General features: G+C 43.6%; 1 protein-coding gene across 2 annotated transcripts; it reads left to right on the forward strand.

The window, feature by feature from the left end:
- Window positions 1-1,142: 1,142 nt before the first annotated feature.
- TMEM80 (transmembrane protein 80) lies at window positions 1,143-16,312 on the forward strand. 2 transcript variants are annotated; one of them, XM_075326872.1, is made up of 7 exons: window positions 1,143-1,363; window positions 2,510-2,910; window positions 3,045-3,112; window positions 9,808-9,824; window positions 10,916-11,009; window positions 12,262-12,354; window positions 12,713-16,312. In XM_075326872.1, the coding sequence occupies exons 3-7, from the start codon at window positions 3,094-3,096 to the stop codon at window positions 12,916-12,918; spliced, it is 429 nt and encodes a 142-aa protein (XP_075182987.1). In that variant the 5' UTR covers window positions 1,143-1,363; window positions 2,510-2,910; window positions 3,045-3,093; the 3' UTR covers window positions 12,919-16,312. The 2 variants fall into 2 exon arrangements, with proteins under 2 accessions (XP_075182987.1, XP_075182988.1); XM_075326873.1 differs by having other exon boundaries at window positions 3,062-3,112.
- Window positions 16,313-18,746: the final 2,434 nt, after the last annotated feature.

Genomic DNA, 18,746 nt, shown 5'->3' on the forward strand with positions numbered 1-18,746 from the left:
GTTTGGCGTCCGTCTAACGGAATCCGTCGGCTCTGTTTTATTTCTTTTTTCATTTTTTTTCATTCTGGGCATGCTCAGTAGAAATTAGCGGAATCCAGCAGCGGATTCCGTTGTTAAGCACTTAGCAACGGAATCCGCTACCATAGGGAACCATTATAAATTTTAACGGAACCAACGGAATCCGTTGGTTGGCGTCATTTTGAAGCCAGCATTTAACGTTACATTCTGCGTTGCTTCCGCTCGGCGGAAGCAACGGAGCATCGGCCAATGGAAGCAACGCAGGTACTTTTGGTACAATCCGTCATCAATGCAAGTCTATGGGAAACAACGGAATCCGTTAACGGATTCCGCTGTTTCCCAAGACAGCGGATTGCGCCAAAAAAAAAAACAACGCAAGTGTGAAAGTACCCTTAGGCCCCTTTCAAACATCAGTTTTTTGCCATCATTCACAATCCGTTGGCTCGATAGATCCGTCGCAGATTGTAGAAAAACTGATGAGACGGATTCATCAAAAAAAACTGATCCATCGCATCAGTTTTTTCAGCCCAAACGTTATATATACAGTGTTTTTACACCCCATCTCGGTTAAAAAAATGGATCCATCGCTGGATTCCGTTATTTGACGGATTACGTCAGATCCTGCGCCCATAGGCTTCCATTATACCAAACGACGAACGGCGACGTAGACAAAAAAACGTTACTGCGGACATCGTCTCCATCTGACGGACAAAGAATTTTCGACGGATCCATCGAACGACGGATGAAATGCGAGGCCATCCGTTGCAAATACAAGTCTTTGAGAAAAAAACGGATCCAGCGGCATCAGTTGCCAGATCTGTTTTTTCAAAATTCGACGGATTGTGACTGACTGCAAAAAACTGATGTGTGAATGGGGCCTTAGTGATAATGCAGCAAATATGAGAGAAGCTAGTAAAAATGTTATTGAGACCTTTTGGCTCCCTGCTGCACACATACAGTATATATGTAATTTAGTTAGATCTGATAGACTTTATGGCAAATACACTCGTATAATGCTACGCTTTCCCACCGAGACTTCCCTTCTCTGACCATACAGTTACAGTTTGCCTAACAACTCTTGGTCTCACCACACGCCCCTCCTTTTTACGTCACACACTGGGACACTATTATTTCTCCTCTGCCTCTTAGTGCGCATATGCACACTACCTAGCAACACCAGGCTTCTGTATTTGATTGTTTCCCTCCCCCTCTAAGTCACAGGCTGAAGCTCTGGTTCCAGGGAGACCTCCTATACACGTGCATCCCCCACCGATCTGTGCGCCCCTCTCCTGTGTGTAACGCTCTGCTATACTGCGCCATTACATCTGTACATTACAGCCGTCTGGTGAGTTTCACTCCTTTTCTAAGTATTGCTGCATTTATGCTTTCATATCACCTAGTGACAGTGTGATCCTAGGAGACATCTCTCTCCTGCATCTTCTATACATTTCATTTTCTGACTTGCCCCATTACTTATTATTTCACGTAACTTAGAGGTGACTTCCATTATTTTCTCTGATTTAAGATGTAGTGTGATCATGTTTTCTAGATTATGAAGTAAATGAGATTGGATATAATATTCAAATCAACAAAGGTCCATGGAGCCTCTGTTAGGAGTCTCGACATGGAAAATAGCCAGATATCCCTCCGGGAAGGACCTAGCCCAGGAGTGGCTCTTTTTAGGAGACCACCATAACCACCATATTAAGTGGCTCTTTTAGTCAATATCCAACTCTTGACATGTTTAAAGACATGACAAGGGAAATACCAAGGCCAGGTATCCATCCACAGACAGCTGTTTCGGGGTATTGCCCCTCATCAGTGTGGAGTGGGATTCTGGCTAGGTGTGAGCAATGGGAGACCAGCCAGAGAAAACACTGCTGGCAGCCAGCAAAGGCACTCAACACAGTGAAATCCTAGATGCATTGCCCCCTGGGAAGTATGCAAATCAAAAAGGTCCGTGGAGCCTCTGTTAGGAGTCTCGACTCGGAAAATAGCCAGATATCCCTCCGGGAAGGACCTAGCCAAGGAGTGGCTCTCTTTAGGAGACCACCATAACCACCATATTAAGTGGCCCTTTTAGTCAATATCCAACTCTTGACGAGTTTAAAAACATGACAAGGGAACTACCAAGGCCATATATCCATCCACAGACAGCTGTTTCGGGGTATTGCCCCTCATCAGTGTGGAATAGGATTCTGGCTAGGTGGCTATTTTCCGTGTCGAGACTCTTAACAGAGGCTCCACAAACCTTTTTGATTTGTATACTTCCCAGGGGGCAATGCACCTAGGATTTCACTGTGTTGAGCGCCTTTGCTGGCTGCCGGCAGTGTTTTCTCTGGCTGGTCTCCCTGAGATCAGTGATTGTTTTGTCTTGCTGGATATAATATTCGTCTGATGATATGTACGGTATGTTATTTTTTGCTACCGTTTACTGTTGGAGGTCACACTTTTATATTTATTTTTCTTTTCTGTATTTGTCTAATTTCAGTGTGTGATGAAGACCCAATGTAGAGGTTGAAACGTGACTTTTTTTTGACTGTCCATACAATAAAGTCCTTATACACTTTGATGTGCCAAGTTCTCCTTATTTCTTAAGAAGAGTTCAAACCCGTCATGAGCACCCACGTTTTCAAGTGTGCCATAAACCTTATTTCACTTGACAGTTAGCTTCGCTCATGGAAACTACCGGATATATCCAATCCATATTAAAAGTGGCGACTGCGTAAAGTAACGCCACCTTGTGCGGGACTTCTACTACACATGCCTAAAAACAAGACGCTCTGTTTCCTCAAGGGGTGTTCCCATGACTTCAGTGCCAAATTGGGAGCCATTTTGAATGTGGGCGTATTGAGTCTGGACTCTTCATAGGAGTTCATAACTTTCTCTCAGGTTAGTATACCAAACAATAAAACTGTACTAACATGCATTATCACTATCACATTCGTGTCCTTCTGTGATCATTGTGCTCATATTACCTTAATGTAGTAGGTTTGCCCTTAATAAATATGGAGTCATCTTTACAGATTTGTGTCTCTGGCAGAGAAAGCCGAGAGTCCCGAAGATTGAAGGAAAATGGCTCCCAGCAGAAGAGGTAAGCCTCAGAACTGTTGCCATAGTAACATGCCAGTTACCCCTCAAAGGAGGCCTAGACCTCTTTTTGTGTCTTTCTCAGGCCCCCTTCACATGTATGTGATAAAAACGGACATTTTTCACAGTCCGTGTTGAAGGTGCGTATGATCATCTGTGTGCCGTGATTTTAGCACACGTGTGTTCTCCGTGTGCTATCTGTGATACCACATAAAGATCAGGAATTTTTTATTCACCTGTCCTGGTGCTGCTGTCTCCAGTGCTGCTGCTTCCGGGTCCGTGGTGCAGTGAATATGCATGAGCATAATGAGCAGGCCCGGAAGAAGTGACAGCAGCGCTGGAGACAGGCGAGTATTAAAAAATAATTTTATTTCAAAGACACGTGTTTTCTCTGGTACGTGTCACGTTGATGTCAGACGGATCACATCAGTGCTACTGGAGAAAAGCCAACTTGTTTCCGTGCGGAACACATGTACACGCGTGTGCGCGACACTTCCGTGAAAAACACGTATATGTGCGCAGACCCATTGATTTTAATGGGTGTGCGTAAGTCCGTGTCTCTGGTACGTTTGAAAACAGACATCATAGATACCGGAATCATGGACGTGTGAAGGGGGCCTAAGGCTGTATGCGCATAGTGTGGGGGGGTTTTGTGCATTTTTAATTTTTTTTTATGCAGTTTTGTGTAAAAAAAAAAAAACGTATGTGTATCCTTATTCCAGCAAAGTCAATAAGAATTCTGAAGTTTTGTGCTCACGTTGCTTCTTTTTTTCTTGCAGATTGTCGTGCCTAAAATATCTGCACCCTGCCAATTGTTGGTGCATTTTTTTTTTCTTGCATTTTTTTAGCCCTTCCACCCTTTGACTTAACTAAAAAAAACACATGGCACAAAAACGCACCAAAAACCGCATGCATTTTTTGGTGCGTTTTCCTGCCTCAAGGTGCAGATTTTGGTTCAGAAACTTTCTACACCAAAAGCATGTGCAAATACCCTAAAGCGTGCTTTACATGCTGCAATCTCGCTAGCGAGATCGCAAGCGATCGTGCTCGCCCCCGTCAGTTGTGCGACACGGGTATATCGCTGCCCGTCGCGCACAATAATAATAATAATAATAAAGTTTATTTATATAGCGCCAACACATTCCGCAGCACTTTACAATCCGGTGGGGGGTTGTATAGACAAAAACAAAACAAAATAGTACATAATTCAACAGCTACAGTAGGAGTGAGGGCCCTGCTCGAAAGCTTACAATCTACGGTTACCCCGTCACATGCGCTTACCTGCCCTGCGACGTCGCTCTGGCCGGCGACCCCCCTCCTTTCTAAGGGGGCGGTTCATGCGGCGTCAAAGCGACATCACACGTCAGGCGTCCAATAGAAGCGGAGGGGCGGAGATGAGCGGGACGTAACATCCCGTCCACCTCCTTCCTTCCGCATTGCGGGCGGGCGCATGTAAGGAGAGCTTCATCGTTCCTGCGGCGTCACACGGAGCGATGTGTGCTGCCGCAGGAACGAGGAACAACTTCATTACTACGGCAGTAACGATATTTGAATGGACCCCCATGTCGCCGATGAGCGATTTTGCACGTTTTTGCGACGATGCAAAATCGCTCATAGGATAGAAGCGGAGGGGCGGAGATGAGCGGGACGTAACATCCCGCCCACCTCCTTCCTTCCGCATTGCCGGTGGAGGCAGGTAAGGAGATGTTCCTTGCTCCTGCGGTGTCACACATAGCGATGTGTGCTGCCGCAGGAACGAGGGACAACATCGCTAATAAAAAGAGAACCATTTTTTTTGTTTTAAGACGACCTCTCCGCGGCAAACGATTTTTTCCGCTTTTGCGATCGTTTTAGGTCGCACATAAGTGTCACACGCTGCGATATTATTAATGACGCCGGATGTGCGTCACAAACACCGTGACCTCGACGATAATTCATTAACAATATCGTATCGTGTAAAGCCCCCTTAAGGCTATATGCCCACGTTGCTTTTTTGTGTGCTTCTTTTCACAAAATAACATGTTTTGGCAGCAAAAAAGCAGCTGAAAAAAATGTGTATTTTTTTTATTGCGTTCCCTCGTTGTTTCACTTCCGTTTTTCCTGCTTTTTTCAGTTATGACGATCGCGGAAGTTCAGGCGCTGTACTCTCGCGATTGCTGCCAGCTCTCCAGCTGTTTTACAGCTGGAACCTGGCTCTTACTGCCCGGAGTGGTGCCCGCGCCGCTCCTGGCAGCTTAACCCCCTGAATGCTGTAATCAATGTGATCGCAGCATTCAGAAGGCAGGGAGAGAACTTGCTTACCTCTCCCTGGCAATCGGGTCCCTGTAATGCGATCGCTACCATTGTAACCCTGGGTCATCACCATGATGACCCCAGGTTACTGAGCTACAGAGAGCCTCACACACCATGCTGTATGGATGTTGTTTGAGGCGAAGTGCTGTAATATTATCCCCAGTAGTGATAAAGCATTGAAGGGGATTATAGAAACAGAAAAAAAAATGTAGAGACAATTGACATGCTGCTTCTTTTTTCAGCAACAAAATCTGCAAGATAAAAAGAAGCAGTGTGTGCACAGCAAGTCAGGATTCTCAAAAACTGTGCTGGGATGCTTTTTCCTTGCTTTTATTGATTAAAATAAGCAAGGAAAAACATCTGAAAAAAATGCAAAAAAAAACCCGCCACGTGGGCACACAGCCTTAGAGGAAAAGTACAATTTTTTTATGAAGGCTGTGATAATAAATCCTTCATGTTTTTGTCAGCCATTCCCGCATACCACCAAGCTGATTTTTTCGGCTATGTTCACATTACATCTTCTTCTGTACTTCTTTTGCATGAAAAATGACAGGAAAAAAGCCCAAAGCACGGCCATTCTGCAGGCGCTTGTTGCTGGCAAGACACAATACTTTACAGTACATTGACTCTCGGCTGCTTTTTTCTATGAATTTTTCACCTCTTTCATTGTAAAAAATGCTACTGTTTTCTTCATTGCTTAATGTATTTAAATAAGAAGCGAGAAAAAAATATAGTTTGAAAAAAAGTCAGGAAATTACCTAAGAAAGGTAAAAAAAAAACCCCAAAGGGTTTACAAAAACCTGAAAAACATTTTCCTGTATCGTCTTCTGCTTAAAAGACAAACATTTATGTTCACCTGAAAAAGGCACAGTCTGAACACACTCTTAGAAAAAGGCACAGTCTGAACACACTCTTAGAAAAAGGCACAGTCTGAACACACTCTTAGAAAAAGGCACAGTCTGAACACACTCTTAGGTCCCCTTCACACGTCCGAGATTCCGGTACATATGATGTCTGTTTTCATACGTACCGGTGACACGGACATACGCAGATCCATTAAAATGAATGGGTCTGTGCACACATTCGTGTTTTCTCACGGATGTGTGGAGTGTCCATGTGTTCTGCTTGGAGACATGTCTGTTTTTCTTCAGCAGCACTGATGTCACACAAACCACATGTGATCTGTGGGACATCAGTATGACACGTACCGGAGAAAACACATGTCTTTGAAATGAAGTTATTTCTGTACTCACCTGTCTCCAACGCTGCTGTTTTTAGCATGCTGTCACTTGCTTCCTGGCCCGCTCATTATGCTCATGAATATTCACTGCATCATGGACCCAGAAGTAGCAGCGCCAGAAATAGCAGCAAGGAGGACGGGTGAGTATAAAGTTCCTGCTCTGTGTGTTCTATCACAGATAGCACATGGTGAACACTAGTGTGCTAAAATCACAGCACACGGATGGCCATACGCACCTTCAACGTGGTCCATGAAACAATGTGCATTTTTATCACGGACATGTGAAGGGGGCCTTTGACATAGATTTGGAAACATTTTCTGTTCCAAAATCCAAATAAAAAACCTTGAAATTTCTTTATTAAATATCCTTTTGATTCATTGGAAAAACACATCTGTAATGCCTATGTTGCTGGTTTTTACTACATGTAAGGCCTCTTTCACATGTCCGTGAAAATCACACACGTTTTTCACAGACGTGTCAAAGGTGCGTATTGCCCTCCGTGTGCAGTGTTTCTGGCACACGTGTGTTCTCCATGTGCTATCCATGATAACACACGGAGAACGGGAACTTTCTGCTCACCTGTCCCTGGCGTTGCTGTCCGTGGTGCTGATCTATGGTCTCCAGCCCTGTCGCTGCTGCTTCCGGCCACAGTGGAGTAAATATGCAATGAGCATAATGAGCGGGGGTCGGAAGCAAGTGACAGCAGCGGCAGAGACAGCAGTGCTGGAGAAGGGGAGTACAGAAATTCCTTTTAATTCACAGACACGTGTTTTTTCTCCGGTGAGTGTCACACGAATCACATCCGTGTGGTCTGTGTGCGGTCCGTGTGACACATGATGCCGGAGAAAAACGGACATGTCTATGTGTGGAGCACACGGGCACACATATGCTCCACACGGACATGGTCCATGGCAAAACATGGACATGAGCGCAGCCCATTGATTTTAATGGGTCTACGTGTGCCCGTGTCTCCGGCACATGAGGAAACGGACCAAACACGTACCGGAGACACGGACGTATGAAGGAGGCCTAAGGGAGTGTTCACACACAGGGATTTTTACATTGATTTCTCTGAGGGAAAAAGGGAAAATGTTTTTTGTGTTTCTTTATGCATGGGGTTTCTTTTACTTCAGTGAAATCTGCAGCATTTTATCAAGCAGAAATGCTTCAAGAATGGGAAAAAAAAGGAAGTTCAAAACATGCACAATCTGCACTATAGGCGTCTTTTCATTGACAGGAATAGGAGGCGGTTTTATTCGTGTTGATTTTGGAGAAGAATCTTCTTAAAAATTCATGTCAAAAACTGAGGACTTTTTATGTGGATTTTGTGTCAAATCCTCTTTAAAATCAACATCAGAACCCATTCAAAATCCTCTTGAGCTTCGTTCAGATTGAGCTTTTTTATACTTATTTTGGTACATATTTTGAGCTAAAACCCATATGAAAAAAAAAACGTTTTAAATTGCTTGCAAACCAGCGTCCCATTCATTTTAATGGGAAAACCTACCTGTAGTGCACGTGTGGCTTTTATTCTGTGGGTTTTTAATCCATGTAAAACAAAAGTATCTTGCCAATTCTTTGAATTTTCTCTGCGTAAACCATGATGAAATGCAAGATGTTGCCATCTTTGAAGATGTGTCACAAACCGCATCAAAGCTTTATCAAAAACCATGTGTTCTTACAAAAAGGCCCCCCGATTTTTTATTTTTATATATGTGTCGCCCAGGGTTATGGGGTACTCGGTCCCTGGCAGTGTATAACTGAGGAATGTCACTTTGGTGGCCGTTGCCCGGTCCCGTGCCCTGGGCCTTTTTTGACAAGGGGGAATATTTACAGGGGATTAGAGTAATGTTCACACGTGACGCCACTTGCGGTTTTGCGGCTATGTGGATGGAGTCGCCGCTGCGCAGTTTTCACTACTGGGGCTGGTGTTAATGGCAGCCTGGATGTTAGGCCCTCCGCAAGCAGGGTCGGGCCCCAGGAGGGTAGGAGGTGTGACAGTTGTCGGAAGAAGCTAGTCCACACAAGGGTTCAGTGCAACTGGTTCTTTACTCACTTTCTGGTGGTAACTGGTCACCCGAGGCCAGCTGGTTTCACCTTCAGGTCCCCTTTGTCCCAGTGCCATTTTAGAAACCTGGTGCCTTCTTTCCCTGCACATGTCTCTGGTTGGTGGGTCCCCGCGGCGTAGAGCAACTGGGGGTCCCCGTCCGGTGGTTTGTCCACTGCAGTCCGTATGACGGTAGCGTGAACCCTGTGGGGTTAGAGTCTCTGTTCCTGTCCCCGGTTCTCCCTTTGCTACTGAGTCTTGGAAGTCAGTGAGGTCCCCTTGCTGTGCAGGTGTTATCAGGCCTGCCTGTAGCTTCTGCCTGACCTAGGGTCCTGTACCCCGTTGGTGCATAGTTCTGGGAGTACTCCACCGGCAACTACCCTCCTGGGCACCAGGTTACTGTTTACTCTAAGTCAGTGCATCTCCTCACGTCCACCTTCACAGTCTCCTCCGACTCACTACTCTTACTGACTGTCTGTCTCTCTCTGCCCTTCCCACCTGGTTATCTAGTGGACTGGACTGGCTCCACCTCTGGCGGCCATCCATTGGTCCCTAGCCTTGTACCATTCCATGGGGGATTGTTGGGGAAAACTGGGATTTTAAGAAGTGTTTGTGTGTGTGACCGACACTGGTATTTCAAGACCCTAGGGGGTAGGCCCTGCATCTTCGTGAGGATGCAGAACCTTGTAGCTCCCTGATGGCTTCAGGGGTGATACATATGTACAGAATATATAACTATATATATATATATATATATATATATATATATATATATATATATATATATATATATATATAAATTATATGATATTATATGATATTATATTATATTTTATATTATATTATATTTTTTTTATCTTTTTACTTTTAGAAGCAACCTTTAGACATTTTTTTTAACTAGAAAATATCATTTTTACGAGACTGCTATGCAGGATTTGTACCCTGCAGCTGCTGTGAAGTTATAAGGTCCCCCGATGAATCGAGTCTCATATTGTGCACTGAGGATATCAATAATTGGTCATATCCTAAGCTGAAAATAGACCTGATTAGTTTCTTTGTCATGTATCATGTACTATAGTATTATTACTTCTATTTCTGCTTCTTTTTTTTTTACCACAGGAAGGAGCTCACTGGTTGTATCCTTTGGATGGCATATAATCCTCTCTCCATACTTTAGAAGTTTACCCCTGTTATTTTGTACTTCCTCCCTGCTCTTGTTTTTCCTCCTGAATCTCTTATTGTCTTTACCTTGTCTTTACATTGTTTTTGCCTTGTCTGCCTTTATCTGTGGGTTTCATCACACTCCTTTTCCGTCCCTCCCTGGGGGGAGGAGGAATCAGATCAGAACTGGTCAGCAACAGGGCCAAGAAGGAGACTCGAGCCACTCCACCATCAGGAATATCCCTGAGGTTTGGAATAGCATAGGGCCCCTTAGCTTGAGGGACAGTTTAGGAGCCCTGGTTCCCGAGCTATCCCATAGTTATCGTGACAACTCCCATACCGTCATTGATCGGGCTATTTCATCCAAAGGGTCGGTGCTTTTAGTGGCGGGTTTATTATCCTGATGTCAAGTTGCCTTTAAAAGGGATTGTCTTAAAATTAAAAGTTATTCCGTATCCAACGGATATTGGTACCTCCAGTTATCCTGGGAACCGGACTGTGCCTAAACAGGCTATACCACCGATCAGCAAGCAGGTAACCCGTTCAGCGGGCATTAAGTAATGTAAGTTGGGTGATATAAAGAGTGTCTTTACGCAAGCAAAATCTGATGTTCATAAATGCCAGTTATGACCATGCCTCCATGCGCTTATCCGCACAAAATCATCATAGCTTGAGGCCAAACATCCCCATGATCTAAGGCACCAGTAAACATCTGAAATGAGAGCGCAAAATCACTTTGATTGGTAACAGAGAGAATATATTCTTCTGAAGGCAGAAAGATGACAATCATGGTCTGTGTTCTTCCTATCTTCCCCCATTGTAGCTTTCCACCTGCTGAACAGACACACATAACCTGGAAATTCAATATTTAATGCTGCACCCCAAAAATCACACCTAAATATTCAGGCTTGGTACCATATGAATATCAAGAATCTGGGCTTCAGTTCCATACTAAGGTCTAATTCCTCATCCCTAGTCCTTATGTTCTCATTTCCTTCAAGCTATTGTTTTTCTTTTCATTTTTTCCATTTTCTTCAAGCCATTTTTCTCAACTCCATAATACCAGCGCTCATCGGTGCCACTGCAAATCCTCCTTTACATCAATGTGCTGTATTATGTTTTCTATTTTCTGGCAACGTTGGCTATGATTATTTATAAAAGTAAGTACCCGACTGACCTGTACAAAGCTACTGTATCTTAATATACCAACGTAATCACAGACCTGGAAACTGAGAATTATTTTCCAGTACAGGCCATTACCGGGTTATAAACTAGATAGGCTCTCTAGGTTTGTTCGTAACCCACGTTTCTATGTAAACTGGAACTGGGCTGGCAAAAAAAAATTATCACTAACATCTTCAACCACTCCACTGCCCGCAATGCAGGCCTGGCCTCAGAGGTCACTGTGCGTCATACGGTTGCGGCACACGTCTTGATGTCACGACGTTACAAAAGCATGGAGTCACCTCTGAGACCTGCAGGTGGCTGGAAGTCCAGGCCTATAGTGAAGAGGCCGGAGATGCGGCATGTGATGATGAAAGGAAGAGGACCAGACGGCAAGCTTTGGGGTGCCCAGAGAGGTGAGAAATGGTGATGGGCGAGCACTACCATGCTTGGGTGATCGGTACTAGTAACAAGCAGTTGGACGTACAGACTGTTGCGACTCAACCGAGCATAATAGAAGTCAAACATTTTTCCTTTACCATCCATAAAAATGCTCGAGATCCCCAATGACATCCATTATACTTGGGTACTTGAGTTGCGCTCATCTGAGCACCCACTGCTCTTAACGAGTACCGAGCACCCGAGCATGGTAGTGCCCACTCATCACTAGTTACGAGTACCGAGCACCCGAGCATGGTAGTGCTCACTCATCACTAGTTACGAGTACCGAGCACCCGAGCATGGTAGTGTCCGCTCATCATTAGTGGTCATATAATTGGGCTGTGTCCAGTAGAGCGAGAGCTGGCAGAGCCACATCATGGTGAGCCTCTTTGATCTTCACCAAAGACAGCACATTCTTGCTCTTTGTTTGGTACCATAGCTTAGTCGCAGCTCTGCCCAATTTACTTGGACGGATGAGTCTTACTGAACCGAAGAACTGACTGAGCCATACATTACAATAACTCCAGCTTAAGCCGCTGAACCATTAACAGTTATCCAACTATCAAAGGGCAGTTGAGGGGGTCCTGGTATCCTGGTAACATATATAAGGTTAAAGAAGGATAGAGCATGTTGACTTTCATCATGCCCGATCCTTGTTTTCCCTTGAGATAACTGGTCTCTATAGGTGTCTGCCAGCAGCTTATTCTTCTCTCCCCATTGAGATGACCAGCACTTCATTAGATCGTGAGCGTGTTATGCCATCTTGCACGTTTCATTCCCTTTCAGTGTTTTCCATTTTTCTCACAGGTCAGGTCTTCAGTTATCCTGATTCTAATTTAGCATTGGACCTTGGCCTACTCTTTTTAATGGCGATTTTGGAATCTATAAGGCTTTACTTGGGTAAGAAGTAACATATACTATATAAAAGTACAAAGGACAACTTTTCAGCTGAAAACAGAGTCCGGGATTGACATACAGAATTATCTTATCCTGCCTGGATTTAGTGTTGTGATTTATTGCATTATTATATTATAATATATCATCTTTGTGCTATAAATTAGCGATGTAATCCATATTTATGATCTACTGTAGCTGCTACATTTTATTAGTTTGTAGCAAAACCTAAAAACTTTGATCATATAGTGACTTATATAGGGATTTTCGAGATCTGTGGCGTTGTTTAATGAGTTTGTTGCCGAAATAAGATATGTATGGATTTACAATATCACAACATTACTGCAAACTGATTTTATTACAGGAACAATGGGAAACCTGAAAGAAGAAGAGTACCCGTTAGGATCCAGTCTGTTCATCACTGCTGGCAACGTCGTGCTGTCTGTATATTTTCTTATATGGGAGACGTACATTCTAAGCGCAGATGTGATTATCAATGCTATCCTGTTGGTTTTATATGGGTTAGAAGCTATCCTAATGCTGTTTACCATTGCAGCATTCTTCCGCTAATGTGAATTGCTTTCTCCGATATTGGTGTTTTATATTCCCCTAAAGGCCGCTTATCACGCTACAATATATCTAACAATATGTCGTCGGGGTCACGTCGTTAGTGACACACATCCGGCATCGTTTGACATATCGTAATGTGTGACAGTTACGTGCGACTGGGAACGAGCACAAATACTCACCTTATCGTTGCTCGTTGACACGTCGCTCATTTTCAAAAAATCGAACGTCCTTCTGTGCTCCGGTTGTTCATCATTCCCGAGGCAGCACACATCGCTCTGTGTAACACCCTGGGAACGATGAACTGAAGCTTACCTGCGCCACCGGCTATGCGGAAGGAAGGAGGTGGGCGGGATGTTTACGTCCCACTCATCTCCGCCCCTACGCTTCTATTGGGCGGCCGCTGTGTGACGTCGCTGTGACTTTGAACGTCCCTCCCCCTTCAGGAAGAGGATGTTCGCCGCCCACAGCAAGGTCGTTTGGAAAGTAAGTACGTGTGATGGGGGTTTACGACTTTGTGCGACACGGGCAACTAATTGCCCGTAACGCACAAACGATGGGGGCGGGTGTGATCGCACATGCGAACGCACGATAAGTCGATACGTGTAAAGCGGCCTTTAGATTCTCAAAAGGCAAGAAAATTCAACAAAATTCCTTAGAAATCAGGGATCCACCAATAACGATAGAAAAGATTGGAAGAATTTGCAGTAATATATACTGTGTATATATAGACTAATATGTGTTAATAGTGTAAGTGAAATAAAGTCCTTCTATGCCATTGGAACTCCAAAATAGCAATATTTGTTTTATCAGCGCTCGGGAAATCCTTGCAGCACACACGCTTTGTTGAGTACTGAAAGTTTCTGCTTTATTACATCATGTGACCAGTTTATATAGTATCTCAAACAAAGAAATAACTCCTCAGAACTATGCACCAATAAGAGCCGCAGGGGTGTGTATAGAAATGTGAAACTTCCCCACCCATCAATAGTTTATTTTTATCTATTAACAAAATACAAAGCGAATGAAGAAAATCTAAATCCAATCAATATCTGGTGTGACTACCCTTTGCCATTATCAATTCCCCTAGGTTCACGTGCAACCGTTTTTGTAGGAACTCGGCAAGGTGGTTGTTCCAAACATCTTGGAGACCTAAATCTGTGCCCGACTTCATGATTGCAACCATATTTATTTTTCTCTTAAACGCTCCAGTGTTTCTATGTAATGTACTTTAAGGATCCAGCTGGGGATAATAGTGGGAGACAAGACTAGTCTGGCTCCATCTCCAGCTGGCTTCTCCCAGCACTGCAAAAGATAATTTACAGGTCTCTCCCATAGCGAGAAGCCAACAAAGTATGGCACCAGGAGAGTCTCGGGCATCAATTCTCTGATTCATGCTATCCTTCAGGGCCCTCACTCCTCCTGGTATCTTAATTTTTGTTTTTTTTTTGTATTGTCTCAAATTGTCTGTACATGTCGCCACTGAATTGTAAAGCGCTGCGGAATATGTTGGCGCTATAGATATAAAACTTATTATTATTATTATTATCCTTTAATCCTGACCAAATCCCCAACTCCATTTGCTGAAATGCAGTCTCAGACTTGCAAGGACCCTCCACCATGCTTCACTGTTGCCTGCAGACACTCATTATTTTACTGTTCCCCAGCATTTTGGGAACAAACTGCTACCGTTACAGCCAAATATTACACATTTATCTCATCTTTCCAGTGCACTTGCTTTACTTTTTCTTCACCCTAGTACCTATGTTTTTGTGCATAGTTGAGTGACTTGGCCCTGTTTCCTTGTAGAAAGTAAAGGCCGCTTTACCCGCTGCGACATCGCTAGTCGATGCTAGCGATGTCGAGCGTGATAGCACCCGCCCCCATCGTACGGCCGATATGTGGAGATCGCTGCCGTAGCAAACATTATCGCTACGGCAGCGTCACACGCACATACCTGCCCTGCGACGTCGCTGTGACCGGCGAACCACCTCCTTTCTAAGGGGGCGGTTCGTTCAGCGTCACAGCGACGTCACTAAGCGGCCGCCCAATCAAAGCGGAGGGGCGGAGATGAGCGGGACGAACATCCCGCCCATCTACTTCCTTCCTCATTGCTGGCGGGACGCAGGTAAGGAGAGGTTCCTCGTTCCTGCGGTGTCACACGGAGCGATGTGTGCTGCCACAGAAACGAGGAACAACATCATTACTGCAGCAGCAACGATATTTGGGAAGAGGGGGGCATGTCACCGATTAGCGATTTTGAACGTTTTTGCAACGATTCAAAATCGCTAATAAGTGTCACACGCAACGACATCGCTAAAGCGGCCGGATTTGCGTCACAAATTCCGTGACCCCAACGAGATCGCTTTTGCGATCTCGTAGCGTGTAAAGCCACCTTTAGGCTTTGTAAATTGTAAAGCGTTGCGGAATATGTTGGCGCTATAGAAATAAAACTTATTATTATTATTATTATTAGGCTTGTTGGGCACAATTCTTCCATCAAGACTATTTTTAGCCAGACCTCTCCAAACAGTAGATGGATGTAGCCTGTTTTGAGCTGATGGCACTGCTGGACATTTTCAGATATTTAAAGGGAATTAAGTATGATGTGTTTCATTAGCTGCATTAAGGTTCCTTGGCCAACCTCTGTTTTTCAACTTTGCACATTTTTTGGTGTCTCTTCGAAAGACCTTGAATAGCAAAGTTTGAAACCCCAGTCTGCTTTGAAATCTTTGCCTAGGAGAGACCTTGCTGATGCAGTATAACTGCCTTGAGTCTTGTTGCTGTGCTCCGACGTGCAAGGGTGTATGACCTGTGCCTTGAAACTATCTTCCACAACCTCGCCTTTTCAGCAGAGTTTGTCTGTTCCTCACCCAGTTTTAAGCCTTTTATCCAGCTGTTTTCTGTTAACAGCTATGTTTTATCTTATTTATGAGTATGATGATTATTATTACCTGTTTAGTATAATTTTTTACTCGTGCACCAAATAATAATCCTACAAAAATCCCTGACTTCGTGCCAGCTTACCTAAAAGAATTGATGCTGTTTTGACATGAAAGTGCGGTCCCAAAATACTGATTGGATTTGGATTGCTGTTTTGTTCACTCACTTTGCATTTTTTTACTGCTATTTTTTAAAGCATTCTCACGTTGCAGCATTTTTGCACAAATTGCTATATATATATTATGCTGCGGATTCGAAAATTCCAATTTCAAATTATCTCTCAGAAATGTTACACTACATGTTGATGGGGTTTTCAAAGTAACTGGCGGGTTTTTCAGCATTTTTTTAATCATAATTTAGACATGTGATCCCACTTTTATATAATTTTTTTAAAAAAAATGTTATATTTATTTTATTACTCTGCATTTCATTAAACATTTATGACTTTGTAAAAGGTCTGCATTTGTTTATTTATGGAAAGAGGGTGTCACCAATAAAAAATTCATACATTGCGATCGTAAAAGCGAACAATATGTACATTTACATAATGTAGGAAATTATACAGTGAAACGTTTTACTTACATAGTATGGTGCCACATGGCGTTCAGACGGAATAGCGCTGTGCACATCCACATAATGAGCTAGCTGCTGCCGGACAATTGTGCCACTTTCCCACAGGCAGTTCTCTGTATTGTGATCCACTCTTCATCGCGGAGCTGCCAATAGAAATAGCTGAAGCAGTAGAGTCTCTGCAGTAGCAAGGAGTATAGCTAAAGGCCAATACTCACACTAGACTAATGTCATCTGAATGCCAATATGGACCGATTCAGCTGACACTCTAATGTCTATTGGGCCCTGGAGTTAAAGGGAACCTGTCAGCAGATTTGGGGCGTATAAGCTGCGGCCACCATCAGTGGGCTCTTATATACAGCATGTTTAGAATGCGGTATATAAGAGCCCAGGCCGCACTGTAGAACATAAAAAACACTTTATAATACTCACCTCTGGTGCACAACATTCAGATGGGTGGCGCCGTTCTCCGGGACCGGCGCCTCCTCTTTCGGCCATCTTGGTCTTCCTTCTTCTGAAGTCTGGGTGCGTAACGCATCCTACGTCATTCACACAGGCCGGTATTAAGGTCCTGCGCATGCGCACTTCAATACTTTGATCAGCCCTGAGCAGGGCAGATCAAAGTGCGCCAGCGCAGGACCTCAGTGCCGGCCTGTGTGTATGACGTAGGACGCGTCGGCTTCAGAAGAAGGAGGACCAAGATTGCCGAGCGAGGAGGCGCCGATACCGGAGAATGGGGCCACCCATCCGACTGTTGTGCACCAGAACGACCTTCTAGGTGAGTATTATAAAGTGTTTTTTATGTTCTACAGAGCGGCCTGGGCTCTTATATACAGTATGTTAGAATGCTGTATACAAGAGCCCAGTGGAGGTGGCAGCAGCTTATAGTCACCAAATCTGGTGACAGGTTCCCTTTAATGATCCGGCAAATCCGATTTCAGGCTGACGATCATTTTATTCTCCCAGAGATAAGCCGCTTCCAGATACGTCTGGTGACGGATTTCAGAGAACGAGAGCTCATGTGTATGGAAGAGTCAGCCGAGATAGCTGCCGGCTGAACCATTGGTTTTCTGATAGCCATCTAAGACTACTTTAGAACTTTTGCCTCGCAAACTGGCCACCTCTGATGTCAGCGGTGGTCGGTAACCTAGGCAATGAACAGTAAACTACTAAATTAAACATTCCTCCATGTTAGAGCATAGAGAGGATTTTTAATATGAGGTACATTAGAAAGTTGCTTGTTTTTACAAGACTTCTGCAATTTGATTCAATTTTTGAACTTGAGACAACCCTTTTAATAATCATTTTATGTTTCCAATCAATAATACAGTTGTTAACCCTAAATTGGTTTATTTATTAGAAATGACATTATTCTTCAACACTCCAGAAACATGTGATCACTGTCCCCATCGGAGTAAAGCGGCACCGATCAGCTGATCATCAATGTGGCTTCCATAATTTGATGTGAATTCACTGTAGTACTTTACCAGCTCCATATACAAACATATGCCATTTACAAATGGAGCACACTGCTACACCACGTGTATCGTAGGCTTTTATTTGGTAGGAGGTATCAGCACCTTACGATTAAAATTCCATTTAAATTTCACTAAAAGTAGCAAGTAATCATCTTTCCTTGAGCCTGTAAGAAATATATACTGTATATGGGCGGCATGGTGGCTCAGTGGTTAGCACTGCAGTCTTGTAGCGCTGGGGTCCTGGGTTCAAATCCCACCAAGGACACCATCTGCAAGGTGTTTGTATGTTCTCTCTGTGTTTGCGTGGGTTTCCTCCGGGTTCTCCGTCTTCCTCCCACACTCCAAAGACATACAGAGAGGGACTTTAGATTGTGAGCCCCAATGGGGACCCTATTACCAATGTATGTAAAGTGCTGTGGAATTAGTAGTGCTATATAAATGAATAAAATTATTATTATTATTATTATTATTATTATTATTATTAGTCAATCTTGTAAACTTTTACACGACAATACTGTAGTTGGCCACTAGATGGCAGCACTGACCAATCAAACTATGTCTACTTTTTCCTTTATTTTTAATACAGTAGTTTGGTTTTTTTTTTAGTATATTTGCAATGAGTTTAATGCTTTGCATTATACTATAGAAATTTCATATGATAAATATTTCACATTTATGACCTAGAATATATGTCACATAGTGTTTAACACATTTATAAAATCATAAAAGATTAAAGTAACAGTTGTCAGTTTTGTAACATTGAGGGTGCTGTTGGGGAGTTACGATGCGAGGGTGGTTTTGCCCCCATTGTGATCAGCTTCAGTCTTCCAAGAGGAAATT

The sequence above is a fragment of the Anomaloglossus baeobatrachus genome, chromosome 10 (genome assembly GCF_048569485.1).
Source record: "Anomaloglossus baeobatrachus isolate aAnoBae1 chromosome 10, aAnoBae1.hap1, whole genome shotgun sequence".
Taxonomy (NCBI): domain Eukaryota; kingdom Metazoa; phylum Chordata; class Amphibia; order Anura; family Aromobatidae; genus Anomaloglossus; species Anomaloglossus baeobatrachus.